This window comes from Capsicum annuum, chromosome 4 (assembly GCF_002878395.1).
Source record: "Capsicum annuum cultivar UCD-10X-F1 chromosome 4, UCD10Xv1.1, whole genome shotgun sequence".
In the NCBI taxonomy this organism is placed as follows: domain Eukaryota; kingdom Viridiplantae; phylum Streptophyta; class Magnoliopsida; order Solanales; family Solanaceae; genus Capsicum; species Capsicum annuum.
Window position 1 is genome coordinate 220,379,288 of NC_061114.1, and position 23,922 is coordinate 220,403,209.

Genomic DNA, 23,922 nt, shown 5'->3' on the forward strand with positions numbered 1-23,922 from the left:
CATCATAATCATGGCCTTAGGCCCATATACATATCCGAGACTCATATAAATAATCGTATTTATAAACTGTAGCATATCTATAATCATCTCACATACAGGAGACATCTCACATCTAGGAGGCATAATATCAACAACCATATCGCCTCTATTAGACATCTCATATCTATAAGTTATGCATCATGACCAAGAGGAAAATCATCTGTATAAGCTCAATAATCATAACTAAGAGGAAAATTATCTCTATGAGCCAAATATCGTAACTAAGAGAAAAATCGTCTCTAAAAACTCAATAATCATAACTAAGAGGAAAATCATCTCTATGAGACAAATATCGTAACTAAAAGGAAAATGTATCTGTATGGGCAAAATATCATAATTAAGAGGAAAATGCATCTCCATGGGCCAAATATCATAATAAAGAGGAAAATGCATCTCTTATGGGCAAAATATCATAATTAAGAGGAAAATGCATCTCTATAGGCCAAATATCATAATAAAGAGGAAAATGCATCTCTAGGGGTCAAATGTCATAATAAAGAGGAAAATGCATTTCTATGGGCCACTAATCATAATCCGACGAAAATCATCACAATTTATCAATTCACCAAGTAATTCTCATAAATAAGGCTTATTAGTATCAACTAGGTCTACTATCCGCAACTAAGCCCACAAGGGCTAACACAAATCTTGGCCTAAGTGGGTCGGATGATCCCAGTTCTAATCCATAATTTCCATAATTAGGCATACTATGCTCCAAACTAGGCTAAGGTATCTAGTTCATCCTCTAGATGTCAGGCAAGTCATATTAACGCCTAAGATAATAACTTCGACTAGACACAAGGGTACTCAAGTCAACTCTACCAAACTTACGGTTCCAAAACTATCACACTAGCCCAATAAGGCAAAATATACAAATCATACTTCAAATGATAAAACCATATTCCGAGCATAACATTATATCATATCCATGCTACAAATTTAACCAAACTAGGGAGAAGGCAATAGGATTCTACAAGCGTATTAAGTAATTCAACCTATGGGTCCAAAACCCTATCTAATCTCCAAACTTATATGTATATTCAATACTAAGTCACTCTATCCAATATCAATCTTTACATCCACGTACACACGCTATATATATATCATACATCATCCAAGAAGAAGAGTAGACAGAAGCCTACCTCAAGGCTAAACCGTAAAATCACACTTCAAGCACCACATGCTCGTCTTCACTTCACAATCCCCAAAATGCCATCACACTATCAAAAAATATAATCTACTCATCAATACGAATCTAACGATACCCATATTGCACTATTGTGTTTCGGGTCTAAAAATGACACCAAAAAGCCCAAGTGGGTCCCACGTACGGAAATCGCGTTTTCAAGGTCAACCCAATGCTCATCTATCACTAAGGAAGCATAACCCTCAATTGATGGGTGCAAACAAATGAAATTTGGGACTAAATCAAGCCCTAAGTTAAATTGGGGTTTTGAGTCAAGAACAATGAAATTCACCAATAAAGTGATGAAATCTTACCTTAATCCGGATGATAATCATGATAAAAGATGTTTACCAAGCTCTCTAGACTCCCACAAGAGTCAATTTCAAGTTATCATACTCATTTAGGGTTTTAGGTTCTCAAATGTGAAACAAAAATCCCCAAAATTGCGACCTTGGGTCTATTTATAGACCCCTTCGGCGAACAGACGCGGTACCCTGCTACAACAAAGTCAAAATTTTTGACCCTCGGAGCTCATCCGAGACCCAAAATATATGATCCAATAGTGAAATTTGAGTGTAAACCACAATTCAAATTCATTCGAATCATCAAAACTTCCATACAAGGTTGTTTAGGCAGAAAGTGGGGCCCACATATAGTTTCAATTTATGACTTTCCGACTAATAGGTCGAAATGAGCTCGGGTGCATTGGGACCCGAACCAAAGGTCTACCTAGACTAAAATCGATATTTCAGATATTATAGTGCAGTTGAAATTTTCATCCGAGATCGTTTCGCTGAAGTTTTTGATCGATGGTCATTTGGAACCAACGAAGACTTCTAAACAGGGAGTTGACTCTAAAAACCAAACGAACTGCCCGGTAACCGAACCCTCAGTCCCAACAAGTCATAAATGATTTGGGGTAGCTATGGAGAAGCTCAAACGGTGAAGATAAGCATAAATATGGAAAAATGACTTGAAGGGTCATTACAAATATACAAGATTAACTTCGGCTCAACGGACAACTAAAAATTTAACTTTAAGAATGCCCATCTACGCGTCTCAACTCACGGCACATAAATTTTGAAAGTGTTTAGATAATTATTTTGTAAGTTGAATTGTTCAATTGATACAGTGAACAAGAATTGAGGTACCTAGATATGCATCTTAAGTTGTCAATAGTTGCAATACCACAAATCATCTTTGACATGGACATTTACAGATAAACCTGGCATTCAATAATAGCAACACTTCTGGACCTGAACAGACTGACATATTACTATTCTAAAGAAATAAAAGAACAAAATAAAGATAGAACTTGAGTGAGTTTATGAAGGAAACAACCCCCTAACAAAACAGTGATGGCATTTCTTTTTGACTATTAAGGTGGGAAGAACCTATTAAATTGGCATGGTAATCTATAGAACTCATCACTTCTAACACCTTTAGTATATACCACAAACTTGTCCCACGAGTGAGAGCCATTGTCTTTACAAGCTTCATCGTTACTAAACGGAAGAGCCTGATCCACAATAACAGCATCCACAGCAGCTATCATGGCGTATGATGTGAAGATGGTTGACATTGTGTCATTAACCTGCATTCAAGAAAACAAACATTAATACTGGTTGTTTTGTAACGATGATAAAGTAACATAGTTTAGTCCATGAATGTTGAAATTCCCCATCTTGAATTGTATGAAGAGAATCAGATCCAGAACACAGTTGATGCCCTCTGAAGTAATATGAAATATTGCGGTAAGGAAAATCTAAAGAAAAGAGAGGAGCCAGATATGAACTTTGTCCTAAAGCTGTTAAGATTACAGAATCAGAGAAATCCAAGACCAGCTGGTGCTGCAATTCAACCAATAGGCTGAATTCATTTGGCCAGAAAGTTGCATTAACAAAATTGTAAAAATTTAAGAGATACAGTATATTGCAGCCATGATTGATGTAGGTATTGAAGTAAGAATTGCTCCAAATTTCCTGGTACACGATAAACCAGGTCACGATAAATAAGGATGGGAGTTTGCTCACCTTCGTGATTAAAAAGATGGTTGCTAGGAAATAGTTCCTCAAAAGCTTCACGGATGCAGCAAGTTCCACCAGCTAGATTGGGTAACGATAATACCCCCATTGTCTTTGATCACTAGATTGCTCCTCAAATACCGCAACATGTTTCATTTGTTGTGGAATTTCCTGCAGTTTCGGACACTCAAATATACTCAAACTTCTAATCAGACTCATAGCAGTTCTGTCAAGATGCCAGCTTTCTAGATTTTCAAGATTATCAAGTTTAAGGGTCTCTAGCTGACCGAAACTGTGGCCCTCGCAAGTAATATTTTTTCCGCTGTAAGCCTGTGACACCTCGAGATGCTTTAAGTTTGGAAACATTCCCAGAATTGGCATTGGATCTTCCTCGAGTCGTGCACACTGCAGGACAAACAGTGTAATGGATTTCGGCAGCTTGTCTAAATCTGCTAGTTCTTCTATTCCCCCTGATAACCACAATTTATGAAGGTTTACACAAGAAGAAAGAGGTTCAAGGGGAGGAAGATCTTGACCATATTGGCAAACTAGCAACAAGGTGGTGAGTCTTTTCAGGCTGCCAATCGATTTTAGGGAGTAAGATTTCCTAATTCTTTCCATGCCCAATTCTCGAAGGTTGACTAAACTGGAAGCATCAGTATCTTTCCACTGATCACAACGAATATATTTAAGAGTTCGAAGATTCTTGAGTTTGTCAACTTGCAAAGGGACCTCATATCGGTCAACTAAATGTCTCAAATTTGTGAGCTCGGCAACCTGATGAGGTAGTTCGCATGAGCAATGGTCATATACCAGTGCTTCCAGTGTTTGTAGGTTTTTTAGTTTGCCAATGGAAGGTGGGAGTTTGGAAAGATTGGTGTTAGACAAGCCTAAGAACTTTAGATGTACCAAGTTACCTATAGCATCAGGCAGTTCATACCCAACAAAAATGATGTTTTCCAAGTCCAGCACATATAAATGATGGAGAGTCGTACAGAAATTCATAAACTTTTTCAACTCCTTAAATTCTTGATCAAAGAACAATACTGACCTTATCTTCAATTTTGATAGATCGAGTGAAAGATAACTTTGAGTTTCTGTGCGAATAGAATGTCGATGACAAAATGGAGTGACCAAGCTTACACTTGGATCATATATGTCATACAAGTGAAGCTCCATGGCCTTTTGTACAGCAAGATCCCGAAGTAGATCGTGTATCCTACATGTAAGAATTTTATCGAAGAATGTCTGATCCGCTACTTGAATCAAGCTTCGACTTATTAGCTCATGTAAGAAGTTTTCGGCAATATCCTCCTTGTGTTCTTCTCTTCCTGGTATGAGTCCTTCTGCCAGCCACAAATACATCAACTTTTCAGTGTCGATCACATGATCTCGGAAAATGCCAATGTACAGAAAGCATCGCTTGAGCTCAAAGGACAAATCATGATAGCTCAATGAAAGAATGTGGGTGATCTCAGTAGAGTCATTCTTCATATGCAGCCAAATTTGTGTCTGCACCTTTCTCCATTCATCCACCCCGCTTCTGTAGGAAAGTAGCCCACCTAGTACCACGATAGCAAGTGGTAAGCCTCTGCATTGCTCCACCATTTCCATAGCTAGCCCTTTCATTAATGGGGAGAACGATTCAAGATCACTGCCTAGACGTAGTTTTTTGCAGAAAAGGTCCCAACTTTCTTCTTTACTTAGAAAAGAAAGTTCATGGGAGAAACCTTTGTCAACGACTCTTTCAGCCACATCCTTCTTTCGTGTTGTAAGGATAACCCTGCTGCCATAGTTGTTATCTGGTAAGGCTCTTTTCAGACCATCCCAAGCTCCTCTATTCCATATATCATCAACCACCACAAGGTATTTGCGGTGCATCAGTAGAACACGGAGGCGATTTTCTAGATCTCTCTCCGTCATCTCCTTAAGCATTTTTAGTGTTTCTTCATTGCAACCTTGGATAGATTTTATGATACTCCGAAGGAGATCCTGGATAATATACTGTTGAGAGACGCATATCCAAGCACGAGTTTGAAAGCTAGTGAGTACACTTGGGGAGTTATATAGATTTCTTGCAAGAGTGGTCTTGCCCAACCCACCCATACCATAAATTGAAAGGACATTTCGTCGAGGCTCTTCGTTGAGAAGTTCGTCAAGCAGTCTTTGAAAGACATCTTGAAAGCCAACAAAGATTTGATCTTCATCTACATAGGATACTGCTCTCCTCAATGTTCTTGTTAACGTGGAAGACGGATCGTTTGGCATACTACTTGGTCCTTCTCCGGCATTATTATTATTGATGTGAGTAATACCATACGTATCACGTTTTCTAGAGATATCCATAACTCTGTCCCTGAGGGACTGGATGTCCTCCTCAATGTTGTGGAAGTTGACCTCCTTTGGACAGACGCAAGCACAAGCCTTAAGGTGATCAAAGAATCCGACGGCAAGATCACCATCTTTTGCCGCATCCAAACTGTATGCTTCTAAGATGGCTACAGCTTCATTAGCAACAGAAGTGATTTCAGATACCCATTGCTGCACCAGGTGATCTGCTTGCTTCTTTTCGGCATCTTTGAGGAAAGCATGCATGAAGGATAGTTCATTTCTCAGCCAAAGCATGTTTGCTCTCAGACTTCGGCGCAGAGAAACTTCCTCTATGAGGAAATCCCCCAGTTTTTGAACTGCATAGGACACAACCGCATCTACCATCTTGATGATCTTGAGGTGAACTTTTCCACTGTAATAAGGATAAAACTATTATACTTGAATACAAACAGCAGTATTATATTATAGAAATGTATCTTGCAATGCAGCGTGATTGCTCTATGAGTCACCATTTAAATACAAAATTAAACCTTAAAGAAGAGCCAGAAATTACCGTTGGTTATGAAAGTCAAGGCTCTCACCTACCAAGTTGTTCTCTTCACAATCATTCTTGGCGCTGATTAAGAATCTAGACTAATCACTGCATACTTTGCGTGAATTAGCTAGTAGTTTTAAAAAGTTGATCCTTGGAGTAACCGGTAAAGTTGATGTCATGTGACCAAGAGGTCACGGGGTCAAGCCGTGGGAACAACTTCTTGCAGACTGCGTACAATAGACCCTCGTGGTCCGGTCCTTCTCCGAACCCCACGTATAGCAGGGAGCTTTAATGCACCGGACTCCTTTTTTTTTACTAGTATTTTTAGAAATATCACCCGAAGACGTGCTATGCAATTCATTGCTTTCTCAATTTTTTTAGAGACAACTATGGAATAATATTAAAACGTGGGAGGAAAACAAGGAGTTGACCACGATATGCCATAGAGATAATTTCTTTTATCTTACTCTTTCTATTATTGGTTTCTGCACGTAACATCCCAATAGAATAATGAAACAAAATCCAAAATTTATTGAAAATCTGGCTCTCATAGAAAAGTTGTACGAGGACAGGGTCTAATATCCCAACTAGTTTAGTTTGTTTGGATGGTTGCTACCTATTTATTGTATTGTTACTTCAATTAAATACATTGTTATATAACGAGAAAAGTTTCATTCTAGGTAACGCCCATTTTGCGCAAGTCATTAGCTTTTTTTCCCTCCTCGTTTTGGTAAATCCTGTTTTATCTTTTAATCTACCTTTTTATTCTAACTCTAGCCCGTATCCTAACATCATATAACCATATTAAACAATATAATCCATCAAAATATCCAAAAAAAAATCCAGTACAATACAATAGGTAATGAGTTCACGGTAACCCAAAGAACCTTTCGTCAATCAAATTTGAAAGAATAAAACAAAGATAGAACTTGAGTGAGTTGATGAAGAGAACAACCCCCTTGCAAAACAGTGATGACATTTCTTCGACTAATAAGATGGGAAGAACCTATTAAGTTGGCATGGTAATTTATAGAACTCATCACTTCTAACATCTTTAGTATATACCACAAACTTGTCCCACCAATGCGACCCATTATCTTTTTGAGTTTCATCGCTACTAAACTGAAGAGTCTGATCCAAAATTACAGCAACCATAGCAGCTATCGTGGCGTGTGATGTGAAGATGACAGACATTGTGTCATTAAACTGCAGTTCAATAAAACCAACATTAGTACGAGGTTGTTTTGTAACGGTAATCCTTAAAGTAACATAGTTTAGTCGATGAATGTTGAGATTACCCATCTTGAATGTGTATGAAGAGGACCAGATCCAGAGCACATTTGATGTTCTCTGAAGTATTGTGGTAAGGAAAATCCAAGGAAAAGAGAGAATCCCAATATGAAGTTTGTTCTAAAGCTGTTAAGGTTACAGAATTGGAGAAATCCAAGACCAGCTGATGCTGCAGTTCAACCAATAGGCCAAATGTCATTTCGAAAAAGTTCTGTTAGGATAAAAAAGGGCAGTCGGGTGCATTAAACTCCCGCTATACGGGAAATCTAGGGAATGGACAGATCACAAAGGTCTATTATACGCAGCCTTACCTTGCATTTCTGCAAGAGACTGTTTTCATGGCTCGAACCTGTAACCTCCTGGTCAAACAGCAGTAACTGTTACCAGTTACGCCAAGGCTCTCCTTCCACTTTGAAGAAGTTGCATTAACAAAATGGTAAAGTTCTAAGAGATACGTACAGATGTATCCAAAGAAGATACAGTATATTGCAGCCATGATTGATACAGGTATTGAAGCAAGGATTGCTCCAAATTTTCCTGGTAAACAATAAAGCATGTCATGAATTAATTCGATACATTACATCAGCTAACATAAGGAGAAAAAAAGTCTAGTTTTGGTAGGAACACAATTAGTCAGTCTTTCTAGTCCATCAAGTAATAGATTCTTGTCCTTTAAGCCAATATAATACATTAGGATTAGCATACCGAAGATGGAGAAGAAAATCATAAAACCAGCAGATATTTGCACGGTTCTTCGGCTTCCAACTCTTGTCATTGCCAATAAACCAGCATTTTCCCTGTGAATCATGGTTAATTGATTGCATGACGCATGAAAGTTCAGTTCAAGCACGGATGAGACTGCTGCCATCCGTGCCTAAGTCATAGTACAAGGAAATTTCGATTGAAAAAGCACAATAGAGATGAGAGATTGTTACGCTGTAGCAGTGCAACCAGTGACACCACCAAAAATGGCATTTAGCATAGTCCCAATCCCCTGAGACGAATTATAATTCATGAGGCAAAAGAAACTTGATACAAACGACATAGAAGAGAATATTTGATCTCACCAGCCAGCCAACACCCCGGCTATTGACAGAAGGTGGCACTGGTGTAGCGCTTCCATATCTTGCTGATGCATGAAATACACCAGTTGACTACACAACAAAAGTACTCAAAATGAATTCAACAGTAGTTTTCACTATACAAATGAAAGACCAATTTACCAAAACAATTCAGCACTTATATGTAGCAGACAATTCCTTTTCTTCACAACATTAACTATGAAGACTGTGTAACATATCAATAGCAAACAGATAAGTAGAGGTTCAGTGAACAGACCTCCACAGAAGCAACAAAAGAAGCGATCATCATAGTAAAGGCATCTCCAAATTTGAAAGTTGGAACCCCCCATGGGAATAGATATGGCAGGTCGATCCTGCATAAAGTGATTCTAGTTGCAGCATAAGACAGACACTCCCGAGAGACATGATAAAAAGCATAGGAATTGCCACTTGTTGACGTGAACATAAAGAGAAAAATCGCACCAAGGAGATCCAGTAATAAGTCCGGAGCTATCAGTGCGGCATTTTGCTTCATTTACACTCTTGTATGCACCACTCCAGGTTAGGATTGCTGCATATAACCATACAATTGGTATGGAGAAGAGCATTGCAAACCGGTCACATATGGGCCTCTTTAATTTGAGATATGTTGGCAGATACTGCAAGAACATTATTACATTCAAGGAATCAAGTGTGAGTAGGATGGGGATAAACGATAAGAAATATTGTTACTGCGACATGTCAAATGAGAATCTATAAGATAGGAGATAGTTAAACTCAAGGCACAAAATGATGGCGTGATGACTAAGAGAATACGCTATAGTATCCTCTTCAACAACTCCATGAAATAGAACAAGGTATTCGTAAAAGAAACATAGTCCAAACTTCAATTCATTAAAAACTGAATGACATTACTTGCCTGTGTGATGACAACCATGAAAATCAATTGAGGTACCCCAACTTCGGCACATTCTGCAATCTACAAAAGAAAGGATACAAAAAATAATTAGTGAACGTGTTTTCAGCAATCTCATAGTTCAGGACTAAAGCTTAGTTGTTGTTGTTTTCAGTTATCTGATGTTCTCAACTTTCCAGAGACCATACATTAAATCGAAAGCACATAAATATAAGAGAAGTCTCGGATTAGAATTCTCACCAATGGAAAGCCAAGATAATAGAGTCCTAGTCCGGTTAAGGTAATAAGTGGTGCCACAGATAGAGGGCTAAGTAACCTAAATTATAGAATAAGAACTACAGAATTATGCAACAAATAAAATAGACGACGTAAAGTTGATGCCACATGCTCAAGACTGAAAAAAAAAAAAAAAGAAGATATTAAGACACACCTTACAACATTTCTCCACAGACCAAGGAAGCCCAGTAGAATTTGGAAACAAGATGAAACAATAAGAGCCCCTTGTATGTTCCTCATTGTATGCATAAACCTCTGTGGACATCAGTCATGAAAACGAATTAAAGAAAATCAGTTCAATGGACAACAACCCTCTACTATCAACATGGGATGAAAAGTTACTAAAATTGCAACAAATGGTAAAACAAAGGACTCATAACTTTAAAAGTGCAATGATTTAGTGATAGTGACAGAGGCAGTATTTTCACTAAGCAGGTTCATCATCTACTATATACACAGTAAAAAACTTTAAAAAGTTGACCTTTTATATATAGTGTAATCTTCCAGTTCAGTAAATTCAGATAAACCCCTTTCCGCCCCTCTAGCTTAGACACTTTTCAACGGCAAGACTTAAGAGGTTAAGGATTCAAAATAAAGAAGAGAAAACAAAGTTACATTACCAGTTTAGGATTCTGAAGAACTGAGAACCTGTTAGCCTGGATAATTGTGGTAATTGGTATCAAATATGCATATGAACCACCAACTACCAACGGCAATCTTGTCCCAAAGAATGATTGTAGTAATGTATTCACTCCTGAAGTAAAAAGCAATGTCTGTACTACTTTTGCCTTCTCATCCTACAATTTAAAAAATCATTTGAATCAATAAAAGAACAGTAATAGACAGGATCAATCATCTAGTACTGGAAAAGAAAGAAAAAAACAGAACTTAGTCATAGGGTTTTTCGATTTTCTCATGTTTGATTGATGAAAATAATCAAGTTCCCTAAGTGAGGAAAATGAAGAAAATGACTTTCCTAATGAAAGTAGGGAAATCAAGTTCCATAAGTAACTTCCAAGTTCATTATCTCCTCCCCGCCCACCAACATTCCCAACCCCTATTCCATCCCTCTCCACCCTCGAATCTAGTGGGTAGCCACATGTAGCGAAGGATTGATAGTCGAACACCCTTCGTCGAAAAATTATATTATGTATATAGAAAATTATATAAAGTATATGGGTCAAAAAATTATTTTTTACACATATACATTAAATCTTGAACACCCTTAACGAAATTTGTAGCTTCGACACAGCCCAAATCTCCAACCCCCACCCAATCCCACCCTCATAATGTTTTACCAGCTTACGTATAAATGTTCTTGGGATATTATTATTTTACTTCCTTACCAAATACTAGAAAACCTATTTTCCAAGAAAATATTTTGTAGAAAAACATTTTCCTTCATACCAAACACAACCGTAATGTTGAGAAGAGAAAGAAATTCTTACCTTGCCACCACCCATTTGAGGAACTATGATACTTGGAATTAAGACAATATTACCAAGATTCAATATGTAATGCTGAAACCCCAAGAACAATGCTTCCCCTGCATTATCATCTTTCACGGGTTAAACTTAAAAACTCTCGGTGTATATAACTTAAATCCTGTAATTTCAAAAATTTGAACGTACCCCAAGGTGGTGGGCTGTTAATACAGTATTGTACATTGTTAAGTTGCTCCATAACTGGATGAGGATGTAATTCTTCAGCCATTTTAGCTCCATTGTTGCCATTAGACATGATTGTGACTTAAAGAGATTATTTTTGAGGGAAGTTGAAGTTGGCGCTATTTCATGCATTGACTCTAGCAAAGATGAACGTTACAAATGTTGCTATAATTAGACATATTGATATGGAAACTAATTGAGAATATTTGGCCGTTACAAATATTTTTGCCTTTAGTTTAAAGAGGGAAATATATGAATTTAATATCTGATTTCAAAATAACTCACTCTCATCTATCCTACTAATTAAAGATTAATTTCAATGTCAAAATCCTCAATATTTTCTGAAAATGCATGAGATAACAAATTTATACTACTCCCTCAGTTCACGTCTACTTGTCCGGTACCCTTATTGCTAACTATACTCATTTTTTAATATATTTTTTAAAATATTAAATTCATTACATTCAAAAAATAATATATTTAAATTATTATTTTATTTATTACTTCTTTAAAGTTATGCAAGAGAGTACAACTTGCTAAAAAACAAAGAAAACTCATTTTGGATCGTATACGGCACCTCTAAGCTTTTAAATTAGTAGATCATTTGTATTTATTATAGCAGATAATTTACAAGACTGAAAAATCTTTGTTTCAAAAAAATTGCCTATGAACTTGGATAAATTTGATTTAAAATTATCTCTCCGAATCAATGAAGATTCACAACAATGAATCCTATTTTTTATTTTGATTCTATTTCGAATACGTCGACGTATTATCTATGTAAGGATAAGGCGGCGGACGTCTGACTTATTATAGCTAGGCCATTGCATAAAATATCAAAAACTGAATTACCGAATCAAATCGAAAAATTTGGTAATTGGTATTCGATAATTTGGTATTTGATATGGTATTTGAGAGTAAAATTTCAATATTTTGATATTCGAAATTGGGTTTGATACAAGATATTAATACCGTTTGGTATTCGATATTTACTGAATATCGAATATATATATATATATATAATGTATATATATATATATATGTATAATGTATTAAAAGTGTGAAAATCCTTATAAAAATGACTTAAACTTTTTACCTTCATTAAAAGGCTACACAATAAATAAAATTATCTTTTCACTATTTTCTCAAATTATTAGTTAATTATTATAATTATATTAACTATAATATTGAATCTTAAAATATACATGAAAAAAAAATTAAGAGTCCTAAAATATATAGTAATAAAAAAATACCACGGTTAGAAGAATTAGAAAAAAAAAAAAAAACTACTAAACTCCTAAATTTTAGGAATCATACGTGTGCATATGATTTTTTTACTATTTTAAAAAAAAATACAAGGAAGCATGTTTTGTATTAAATAAAAAATAAAGCAACTACTAAAAAAACGTACTATATGTCTACTTGTAGTACTTTAATACTTTTGAAATTCTTACTCTTTTAAAGTTGATAGTTATTTATTGAGTGTGGGTGAAAAATATAAATTTACCATATTTAAATAATTTGAAAAGGTCTTACACTTCTATAAATTGAGAATCCTTCTATAATAATATAATAATATTTTCAAAGAGCATATAAAATAAGATAATTTATTTTTGATCTTAGATCATTCTTTATTATTTGCTCCAGAATTATTTTTTACGTCAAAAATATTTTTATATTATTTAATTTATTTTGAGGTGCATTAATTTTGTAGGTATCTTGGAGATGGATGATGATGATAATATATATATATGGACAGTTGATGATCCAAATTTTGAAAGGTGATTAATTTCACATGATAATTTTTAATTTTGAACAATATAATTATTGTAGCTATTCATTCTTATTCTTTTCATATTAAATACATTGACGTATTCTTATATTTACCAGTAAATCTTATTTTTAAAATAATTTTGTATTTACTCTCATGAGTATATCAAATTTTTAAGATAACAGGATAATTAAAAATTAAAATTTTTTTATGTTTTGTATTAATTTCAGCAGCAATACATGTGTAATAGTTAAAGATTAAAAATATTTTAGCATGCAACACACGTGATCCAATTCTCAACCATTTATGAAGTACGATGAGATTCTACTAGATTCATAATGCCTTGAATCTATGCCTCTCAGGTAAGCAAATTCTCTTTTTGTTTACGCATTCTTAAGTTCACATACATGACTTATTTCATTGAAAAGTCTGTCTAGAACCTTTTTTTTTTATGTTGGTCCTAAACAAGATGAGGGAACAAGTAAGAAATTAGTACTGATTCTTATGATAAATTGTAAGATAGAAATTTTTTGATATGTGCGATATCATATATAATATAATTGATCTTGTAGAGAGACGTTTGGCATGAAGGGATTAACCAGAATCTGTTGTTCATTCTCGTAACAGTAGCCAAGGAGAGGGATCACGAGGTTCTCATGCGTAATAGCTGATAGAAGGTTCATTTGTAATACAAATTACAACAACGATAATTTGCAAGCTATGTTATTTATTATGCCCAGCTTAACTATCTATTCATCGATTACCAAAAAAAAAAAAAAATTATCTATGCATGAATAAAATGCATTAGTACAGAAATGACTCCAGAAATTCAGAAAACAACATAAATCTTCAAGTCTGTAATTATCAATTTATAGACACTTGAAAAGATCATGGTTAAACATGAAATTTAGGGTATAATTTATAAAAAAAAAAAAAAAAAAAATTATGAAAGAAAAAATTAAAAATAAAATTTTGATTGTTTTTAAAAATATCATGGTCAAACATTGATTTTTTAAATAAAATCTACAAAAAAAGTCAAAAAGGTGAAAAATTCTCATGGTCAATCGCATTTCAGTATAAAACTACAATAAAAAATATTCAGTATGAAATTCAAATAAGTTCTAGAACGCTTACTATCAAAGACTTATCATCTATCACATATTCAAATTTATAAGTCTTTCTCTAAAGTTTATTTGTACTTCTTCTAAAGACTAGCACGGAATTTCCAATCAATCTTAATTGATTAGAAAATAACATTCTATTTAAAGAAAAATAATTTAAAAAAAAAAAAAACAAGATCAAAATTTTAATTAAATCTCATGGTTGCTTGAGAGAATTTTATACTTTACATACTTTGAAATATATTGGATATAAAGCTTAATCCAATCGATAGAATGAAAACAATTAGAAAATTATCTAGCAAACATGAATGGAAGTTGAAGAGGGATTCAAACAATCAATTTTTTTATATTCAACTTTTTAACAGTTATGTAATTTTGTAGATGATGTCCTTATCAATTCATTTTAACAACGTATTATTTGGGAAAAGCTTCAAAAATATTCAAAGAATTTGCAATGACGAGGGTTATTGCTTATTAGAATTAGAATTTATATGTCAAAATGTGTATCTGAAATAGTATTCGATCTTTAAAATATTGAACATAAATCTTGATAGTATCCATATTTATAGTAACTAACTGTTAAAAATATGATGTTATGATCCAAGCAGAAGCTATTGTTCGATAAATTGTTATAAGAAAAATGACCGATAATCCTTGTATTATAACTAATGGATGAAAAGTGTCACAGGATCATATTTGTATGAAGACTTATTGCTAATTGATAAAAGAGTGTTATATAAAGAAGTGCTAAAATAAAAAGAACGATTAGAATCAGATAACGACATCTCAAAATGCTTATGTGAAGCAGTTTTATCTCTTCACAAAGTTTTAGTAATGATGAATTTTGTGTTTAGCTTCAACATTTATCCATCGCTTGATGTACTTTTTTCAGTAATAATTATTATTCACTTTAGTCAAGTCAGACGTATGAAGGACAATTGCCCAATGGAAGACATAATATATTTTTATAAAATATAAATATTTTAATATACTGTCATAGAGAGGTAATTTTATAAAGAATGTACTATTATAATAAACGTCATTGTTATTGTAGGTAGAATGTCATTATAGAGAAGTAACATATAATATAAAATCAGTTTCGGAGAAAATCAGGTCGATATAGTGAAATACCGTTATAATGACGGGTTATTATAGAGAGGTCTGACCGAACATATATTTTTAAAGTCGCATATTCATTGATTTGAATATAATGAGTTTGCTCTTTTTATACATGTAACTTTCTTCTTTAACGTTGAATACACGTGCAGCGCACGTATTATAAACTGGTATCAACCCAATAGACAATAGTACTAGTCATTCCAAAGAATCTTTTGGACCTTGGTAATATATTCGTAAAAAACAACAAAAAGAATACTAAATAGGGTTTCTATTAAATATACTCTTTGAAGTTTAAACGTACATGTGCACATGTCCAACTTTAATATGGTATTACCAAATACCATACCGAACCAAAGTTTAATTTACCGAACTATCGAATCGATGTTTATAAGTATGATATATGGTATCTATGTTCAAATACTAATTACCGAATTACCGAATCCAAACTTTGAAAATACCGAATCGAATACCAAACGTCCACCCAGCCAAATCAGTGAACCAATGCAGAGTGATTAAGTACTAAGGTTCAAATAAAATAATATCATTTCTTTGTAATTTTATTAATAGTTTTTATACTCATTCTTATTGAAAAAATAACAATATGCTCATATAATTATTTATATTAATGGCACAAATAAATTAATAATAAATTGCAATTCTACCTTCATTTCGTCCAATAAGCTTTTTTCTTATTTTTGAAAAAAGAAAAGAAAGAAAAAAAATATAAGTAGTTAAATAGAGGGTTGAAGATTGAGTTTAATTACATAATTTGTTTTAATTTATGTAATTTTTTTGACGAGAATCAATTAGTTAATTTTTAAAGTTAAATTTGAATCATATTAACTTATTTATAAAAACTAAATTTTACAGATTCAAAAACTATATATAAATACCATAAGTTATAATTTTCTCATATGTAACAAAAATATTTTCAAATATTAATCTCAAAAATTGACAAGTGCAATTTAAATAAGGATAGAAAGTGACTTTTATTATATGATTGTGATTTATATGGAAAAATGATTTTCCAACTCTATATAAAAAATAAAAAAATTGGGGGTAAAAGGAAAGTAATTTTTTTTTTTTCACTGGTCCAATTCGAAGAAAACACTCTCTAACAATAATTTTTTTTTACTCAAAACTTGAACCTAAAACCTCTAAGTAAGGGAGAAGCACCGACTACATTGAACTACAACACCAAAAATAACATCTCACGAAAGTTTATGAGCAAAAAGAAAATATATAAAAATAAGGAAAGCTGGCACGCTATACAAGTAAATACTATTAAAAAGGAACTTAGCTTTATTATTGAGGTGGCACGTTTAACATCCTTAGTTAATCTTCCTCCAATCACACCAAAACTTCTCCTCAGGGACAGAAAAAACATTTGGAAGAAAACGTAAGTAATACATAACAAAAAAAAAAAAGAAAAAAGAAAACAGAACCAATTAGGGCTATTTTTTATAAATAAAATTCACAGTCACGAACCACATACATTTTTTTGTTCAAACATGCACCTGATCACTTGAAAACCACAACTCCTAACTCCCAAAATAATTTTCATAATTTATTTTTTGAAAAATCAAATTAAATATACTTTAATTAATATTATAAAATATATTTTATATCATATTAATATGAAAGGAATTACGGCTTATAATATTATTTGTATAGTAAATTTCTAAAGCTTAAATTTGATATATTAATTTAATTTAATTTTAAAAATAAATAAATTCTCTTGACGTGAAGCATGACAAGTAAAATGGAATCAAAAATGTATATCTTTTTAAATCCATTTAAAGATTTGCAAAAGACACACACCACCATTGTTTAATTCTTTGGTCTTGAGACTCTTGACCTTTACATTTTATTTTAGTGACACTTTCTGCTAATATAACATGACAATTGACATGAGTTAATGATTTTGCTTATCTTTTGACATTTCTTAAGGGACAATTGATTCAAATATAATTGTTTAATTTATTGCTCAAACTTTAAAGGAGTACTAACTAATCATCAACCTGTCATATAAAATAAAACGTATAAATTGTTAATAAATAGCCTTTAAAAAGTAAATAATGTGATAACGAATACACATAATCATGAATGTTTATTTTGTGCTTTTATAGCTTCTTCAAGAAACTAGTAATAATAGTTTGCAAGTAACTTTCAAATAATTTGCAAATAACTTTTAAATACCTTTGCAAACAAAATTCTTAAAGTAGTTTACTCAAACAACTTACATATAAATAAAGAGCTAAATTAATTTATCCTAATGATAATTGAAAGTGAAATAATATATGAATTTCTCTAATTTTTCTACTCTATTTTTCTTTTCTATGACCTTGGTGTTTTCGTCAATTTCCACACATCTACATTAATTTCACAAAATATTTATTATCTCCCATCAATAATAAATATCAAATAACGATGTTCACCTCAACTAATTCTACTTCATTTACCTTACAGTATCTTTTTTCTGGTTTTTCATTCAATGTCTGGTACCCGTATTGGAGCCCGATTAATTTAGATTCGCGTTGGGTAGGACCCCATTCAGGAGTGGCACTCCCAACATAATTTTCTCAATGTTTAGAATCAAATCCTCGACCTTCCTCTGATTAAGGATGGAGCAATCTCATTCGCTGTACCACAACTCATGTTGGGCTTATATAGTATCATTTTATGTTGAAATATGTAAGTGATCTTGTAAAAATAATTAATGTAAAAGATTTTTACAGTACATTAGGCATATATACTTAATTATATTATATTTTTTTGGAAAAGGCCAAAGGGGAACCAAAAAGAACAAAATGCTGATAGGTGTAGGCATGCATGATATCCACGTCCACACGCGTTGTCCTACAAAAGGCCCTTTCTATTCGGTGCAATGAGATGAGCGCCCACCGCCTGATTGGTAGCTACCCACTGTCTCACCTCATCACCTCTACTTTATTACTCGAACTAAACTTATCCATTTTTTCACATCCGTTATGCTAACTTTTTCAATTTTTCATCCTTAAAAACATGAGAAAAAAAGAAGAGTAGGGTAAAGGCCATGAATGATTGGAAACAAATTGGTAATAAGTAATCAATGAAGATTTCTCTTTAAGGAGGTGTCTTTTCTTTACTTGGTGATAGTAATACTAGTCTTTTATTATTCATAACCGAAGGAAAGACAGCTAGGAGTAAGGCTTAGTTAGTGTGTGCTAAGTGTAAAGCATGCATGCAAGTTCAAAACCCTCTAGTAATCCCACATGTCACCGCTTTTTTTAACCTGCTCAAACACGTACACCCCACCGTCTGTTTCCAAGTGTCGTTTACTGCCTTTCTCTTCCTTCATGTTTTGCCTTTCTCTGATTGGTTGATATCTCCCTTCTTATACCTCTACTTCTAACCCCACCAGTTTAGTTTAATTTCCCTCAACCCTCCTCTCTGTTTTCTCTAGGTTTGGGTGGTTTTTTGGGTTAAGAGGAGTTTTGAAAGGGTTCTTTTTTCTTTGAAGAAAAATGATGCAGGCTTTGAATACTTACCCTTCAACCTCAAAAACAGCTGAGATCATGGCTAGATACAGGCCAATAGCACCAAAGCCTGAGGCTCCAACTAGTCCTGGTTCTGAGGATAATTCAGGTGGATTGCCCCCAAACATTCAAAAGTCTCCTTTCTTGAGGAATGTGTGGCCTCAATTGCAAGCAAGGCCTACAAGGACTAGGAAGAGAGGAAGGACTGCTCTTGGTCCACCTTCTGTGAAAAGAGCCAGGGCTAGTTACTTTCCTGCTGGCCAATTTCCTATTTATCATCAGGTAATGGCTCCTTCTCCTTCTCCTTCTTATAGACCAAATGTTGTTCCACAGTTCACCTTGATCCCAAATCTTGTCCCACTTAAATGTGGCTTGGGCACCCCTATCACAACTCCATCAAGTTCCATTACACTACCTCTTCTCTCTGGCACCTCTACTACTCTTCCTATGCTAGTGGGGAAAGGCTCTGGAGAGGAAGCTAGAGGGATTGATTTGAATTTGGCAGCTGATGTGCCTGAAGAGCTAGATTTCATGCCACAACTGCAAGATCAAAAGAGCCCTGCTGTTATAACCCCACAGCCAGTGCGCCCAGTTGGATCTAGCATTTCCATTGGATGCATCAATGAGGAAGCTTCAGATGGAAGAAACAAGAAGTCTACGAAGAAACCAGAGGAAGTGGAGGAAGAAGTTGAGGCAGAGGCCTTGCCAGCTGTTGTATCGGATTCGAATAACAAGGTAAGGCTCACAAATTCAGCATTCAAAGAGATGGTTGGTCAACCTGAATGTTGCTGGCTGGACTACATGGTTGGGAATGCATGCAAGAGAATTGGTGGGAAAGTGATGCTTGAGTTCTCAGATTCTTGCAGTGTGCCAATGTCATCAGATGGATTTACTTGCTGGGTAAAGATAGAATGGGGAGCTGCACAAGGGAAAAAGAATTCAGTCAAAGCTTTCTGCAATGCTGTGAAGTTAGCTTGCCAATCCAAAGATTATGTCTTTGAGTGGAGGTTCCATACCACTGATGATGATGCTCCCCAATCAGCTGCTTCCAATATTTAAATAGTTTTTTGTCAATTGTAAATAAAGTTTTAACTGGTTTAATGTTGTAAAATGCATGCAATATAGTAGCCAGCGTATATAGTGTTTTGGAAAACCAGTGGAGTTTAATTATGTTTAATAGTTGTTTCCAGCTTAGATCTGCTGCAATGATCCCAGGAGTACAAAGTTATGTGCCAATCGTCAAGTGTATGTTTTAGTTTCTTCTTTTTGTTCTCCGTTTGTACACATTTTACACACAATCAAGGGAGTAGGTACAACTACATACCCGCTGCCAATAATATCCGTTTTCTATCAAAACAATCATCGGCCAATAAATAAAGTTGTCCAACTTTGTTTACAACAAATAACTTTATTTATTGAACAGTCAGTAGTTTGATAAAAAAATGAATATTATTAGTGGAATGTGTGTGTTGAATACGTGTAGCCCTCTGAGTGCAGGGGTGGTACGAAATATTCATTTTAGTTTCCCTTGATTCTGGTGGGTACATCTTCCATTTGAAGTTGTCCGCATATAATTTTGGCTTTAGCCAAAAATAGAGTTGATAGACGTGAGATTCGCTACACCCCATAAATTGTCAATTAGCTCGACAACTATTTCACATCAAACACCCCATAAATTGTCAATTAGCTTACATCAAAGTGTATAAGAATATTAATATAATAATATTGGTGTTAATTGTGTTTGCGCAGTTTGACATATTAAAAATAATATGTATTATATAATTTTTATAAAAAAATATTTATTGATAAAAATATCCTTTTTAACTTTTTTTGTCTGATTTTTTTAAAGCAATGGAGACCCTAACATTCAATCATTTACCAATTCAAATAAATCCAAAATTTCAAACTTAAACCCTTCTTACCCAAATTCATAACTTTAAAAAACAAAGTATTCAATTTCAATTCATACCCAATAATCAAACATTAAATTCTAGTGAGAAGAGTAATTTAATTTACAAGAAGAAAGAAGAAGATATAGTGTGATAATAAGCTGCACACTGCTACCGCTGCACCTAATTCACTATATTCTGGTCATATATCCACGTTACTATAGTCACAATTCTTCTTTAATGAAGATGCAGGTACTATGAAAATATGGTTCTTCTTTAATGAAGATGCAGGTTCTATGAAAATATGGCTTGGGGGAAATATTTTAGTAGAACAAAGATATGCAGTTACTATGAAAAATGGCTTGAGAGAAATATTTTAGTAGAAATTTGAGGGGCAATTTTGTCATTTAATAAGTTAATGCATGTATTAAAATCCTTTGTATTAGTAATACATAAAAAATGGGTTGTATTAGTAATACATTGTTTAATACACAATAGGGTGTGTAACTAATGCAAGCATTAGTCATACATAGTCTAAACAAGGATATCAAACAAGATACTACTAGTACACAAAAATAATGCATGCATTAGATTTTTTAATACACACTATCAAACGACCCCTAAATGTATGGGAAGTATGAGTGCATAAACTTACTCTTCGTTAACCCTTTCTGGACTCTACTTCGTTCGGACCTTACTACATGAAAATAATCCTTTCTAGACTACTGGACCTCACTTCGTGAAAATAAACCTTCCTAGATTTTACTGAATCTCACTTTGCGAAAATATCAAAATACCTCACTTCGTGAATATCGACACTATTGAACCTCACTTCGTGAAAATATCAAAATATATTTGGTATGTTGTTATTATAATATATGGGTAGTATGATAAATTTTAAAAATGAATTTGCACATATACCTACAACAGAAGCTTCATGATTTTGAAGAAGCATGATCCAAAAATGAACTCTGATTGGGTTGGATTCGTGATTTTGAAATATGATTCAAAAAATAACTTTGATTGGATTGGGAATCTCAAGACGTGAAGTATGATTCAAAAATTAACTTTGATTGAATTGGTTTCTGAAGACATGAAATAACATGGAAGAGAGGTTATTCACACCTTCAGTAAGGGTGTATGAAACTTTTTTTATATTTGACGTACAAATAGCGTGTGAAATATCCTGTCCTATAAACCAAGAAAAATAAGACGTGATACTTCTGTAAAATTAAATTTGATGACACAAAAAACAATAGATAGGTAACTACCTAAAATATGTTTGTTTAATTTGGTATTTGCGAAAATAAAGTGACCAAATATAACAAAATATAGCGACAGTGTAAATCCCAATCTTATTTAACACGGTATATAGGTTGATTCAACTTTAATTAACGCAAAAGTCCTACAATAGTCACAGAGAACTTTAACACAGTTTAACTAATTTAAAGTTGTAAAATGCATGCATGCAATATTATAGCAGCAAAGTAGGAAAATGAGTATAGTTTAACTATGTTTAATGATTATTTTCAGCTTAGATCTGCAATGATCCTGGGAGTAGAAAATTATGTGCCAGTTGTCAATGTGTATTCTAATTTCTCTCTTTGTTCTCAGTTTGTACATATCTTACTAGTTCAGCACACTACTAAGAGATTACACAACTACATACTCGTATGTAACCGCTGCCTTCAAAAGCTACACGTACAGAAATACATTCAACCAATAATATTAGAATGTGCGTTCGTTAAATACGTGTAACTCTCGAAAACAACAGTTGCACGAAATATTCATTTTAGTTTCCCTTGATTCTGGTGGGAACCCTTCCATTTGAAGTTGTCTCTGTATAGTTTTGAGTCTAACCAAAAATAGAGTTGATAGACATGAGATTCACTACATCCCATAAATTGTCAACTAGCTGGAAAATTGTAAGAAAAGAATATGCATGGAGTATGATTCCATAAACTTATTCTTAGTAGATTTCATTCCGTTCAGACCTTACTTCGTGAAAATATATTGAATATATTCTTATAATATTATTATAGTATATGAGGCGCAGAAATATATTAAATATATCGTGATGTTGTAATTTTAATATATGGAGAGTGGGATATTTCGTAAAAATACATTAAATATGTTGTTATATTGTCATTACAGTATATGAGAATGGGGATATATTGGGTATGTTGTTATGATAGTATATGGGGAGTATGATAATTTTGAAAACAAATTTGCACCTAAAACCGTAACAGAAGCTTGATGATTTTGAAGAAGTATGATCAAAAAATTAATTCTGATTTGGTTGGATTCATAATTTTGGAGTATGATTCAGAAATTAGATTTGATTGGATCGGACGGGCAATCTTAAGAAATTGAGTATGATCTAAAAGTTAAACTTGTAATTGGATGGTTGTGTCATGGAATAACATGGAAGAGAGAGAAATGGAATTAAGAAAAATCCACACCTTCAATAATGGTTTATGAAACTTCTAAAATAATATTAAGAAAAATTCACATATTCAGTAATGATGTATGAAACTTCTTTTATTTTTGACGTACAAATGGTGTATGAAACTTTCTGGCATATAAATCAAGAAAATTAAGACATGATACCTCTATAAATTTAAATAAAGATGACACAAAATAATAGGTAACTAACTCATTAAAATAAGTTTGTTTAATTGGGTATTTGCGAAAATAAAGTGACCTGAGATAACATGGTAAAATATAATGGTAGTGTAAAATCTTATTTAACACAGCATATAGGTTGATCCATCTTTAAGTACTCAAGTCCTACAAGTCCCACAGTTAGAGAACTTTTAACACAGTTTAACTAATTTAATATTATAAAATGCATGCAATATTGTAGCAGCCTACAGAGAGTAGAAAAACGAGTATAGTTTACCTATATTTAATAGTTATTTTCAGCTTAAATTTGCAATGACCCTAAGAGAACAAAGTTATGTGCCAATTGTCAAGTGTAATATTATAATTTCTTTCTCTTTGTTCTCCGTTTGTATATAGTTTACTAGTTCAGCACACAATCAATGGACAACGTACAAGTTTCGAAAATCTAATTTACGTAATACATGTATTCAGTCAATACATTTTATTTTTTATCAAACAATTATCGATAAACAAAGTTGTGTACAACTTTGTTTATAGAGATATGATTGTTGGAT

General features: G+C 33.4%; 4 protein-coding genes across 9 annotated transcripts in view; 1 reads left to right on the plus strand and 3 right to left on the minus strand.

The window, feature by feature from the left end:
- Nucleotides 1-2,111: 2,111 nt before the first annotated feature.
- Nucleotides 2,112-6,782, minus strand: LOC107867247 (disease resistance protein RPP13). The gene is made up of 3 exons (XM_016713402.2): nucleotides 6,134-6,782; nucleotides 3,259-5,992; nucleotides 2,112-2,819 (listed from the first exon to the last, which is right to left on the minus strand). The coding sequence occupies exon 2, from the start codon at nucleotides 5,962-5,964 to the stop codon at nucleotides 3,331-3,333; it is 2,634 nt and encodes an 877-aa protein (XP_016568888.2). The 5' UTR covers nucleotides 5,965-5,992; nucleotides 6,134-6,782; the 3' UTR covers nucleotides 2,112-2,819; nucleotides 3,259-3,330.
- Nucleotides 2,604-3,167, minus strand: LOC124898085 (putative nucleobase-ascorbate transporter 10). The gene is made up of 3 exons (XM_047411708.1): nucleotides 3,152-3,167; nucleotides 2,863-3,032; nucleotides 2,604-2,819 (listed from the first exon to the last, which is right to left on the minus strand). The coding sequence occupies exons 1-3, from the start codon at nucleotides 3,165-3,167 to the stop codon at nucleotides 2,604-2,606; spliced, it is 402 nt and encodes a 133-aa protein (XP_047267664.1).
- Nucleotides 6,783-6,907: 125 nt separating the features above from the next.
- LOC107867244 (putative nucleobase-ascorbate transporter 10) overlaps nucleotides 6,908-23,922 on the minus strand; it is a 41,240-nt gene continuing 24,225 nt past the window's right edge. For 5 of the 6 annotated variants that reach the window (XM_047411121.1, XM_047411122.1, XM_047411123.1 and 2 more), the window contains 14 exons: nucleotides 11,290-11,462; nucleotides 11,107-11,204; nucleotides 10,279-10,455; nucleotides 9,813-9,913; nucleotides 9,623-9,698; nucleotides 9,386-9,445; nucleotides 8,950-9,125; nucleotides 8,744-8,840; nucleotides 8,473-8,559; nucleotides 8,341-8,399; nucleotides 8,111-8,202; nucleotides 7,865-7,942; nucleotides 7,414-7,574; nucleotides 6,908-7,321 (listed from right to left, as the gene is read on the minus strand). In XM_047411121.1, coding sequence (XP_047267077.1) covers nucleotides 7,103-7,321; nucleotides 7,414-7,574; nucleotides 7,865-7,942; nucleotides 8,111-8,202; nucleotides 8,341-8,399; nucleotides 8,473-8,559; nucleotides 8,744-8,840; nucleotides 8,950-9,125; nucleotides 9,386-9,445; nucleotides 9,623-9,698; nucleotides 9,813-9,913; nucleotides 10,279-10,455; nucleotides 11,107-11,204; nucleotides 11,290-11,398 — 1,590 coding nt within the window. In that variant the 5' untranslated portion in view covers nucleotides 11,399-11,462 and the 3' untranslated portion in view covers nucleotides 6,908-7,102. The remainder of the gene's footprint in view (nucleotides 7,322-7,413; nucleotides 7,575-7,864; nucleotides 7,943-8,110; nucleotides 8,203-8,340; nucleotides 8,400-8,472; nucleotides 8,560-8,743; nucleotides 8,841-8,949; nucleotides 9,126-9,385; nucleotides 9,446-9,622; nucleotides 9,699-9,812; nucleotides 9,914-10,278; nucleotides 10,456-11,106; nucleotides 11,205-11,289; nucleotides 11,463-23,922) is intronic. The other variant, XM_047411124.1, reaches the window with a different exon arrangement.
- Nucleotides 16,417-20,743, plus strand: LOC107867246. The gene has a single exon (XM_016713401.2). It carries the CDS (start codon nucleotides 18,843-18,845, stop codon nucleotides 19,911-19,913), a length of 1,071 nt encoding a protein of 356 aa, XP_016568887.1. The 5' UTR covers nucleotides 16,417-18,842; the 3' UTR covers nucleotides 19,914-20,743.

Coding starts and splice junctions, on each gene's coding strand:
- LOC107867246 (XM_016713401.2), top strand. CDS start 18,843: ATGATGCAGGCTTTGAATACTTACCCTTCAACCTCAAAAACAGCTGAG.
- LOC107867247 (XM_016713402.2), bottom strand. CDS start 5,964: ATGGTAGATGCGGTTGTGTCCTATGCAGTTCAAAAACTGGGGGATTTC.
- LOC124898085 (XM_047411708.1), bottom strand. Junction 2,820..2,862: donor AACTATGTTACTTTATCATC/GTTACAAAACAA, acceptor TCTTGAATGCAG/GTTAATGACACAATGTCAAC.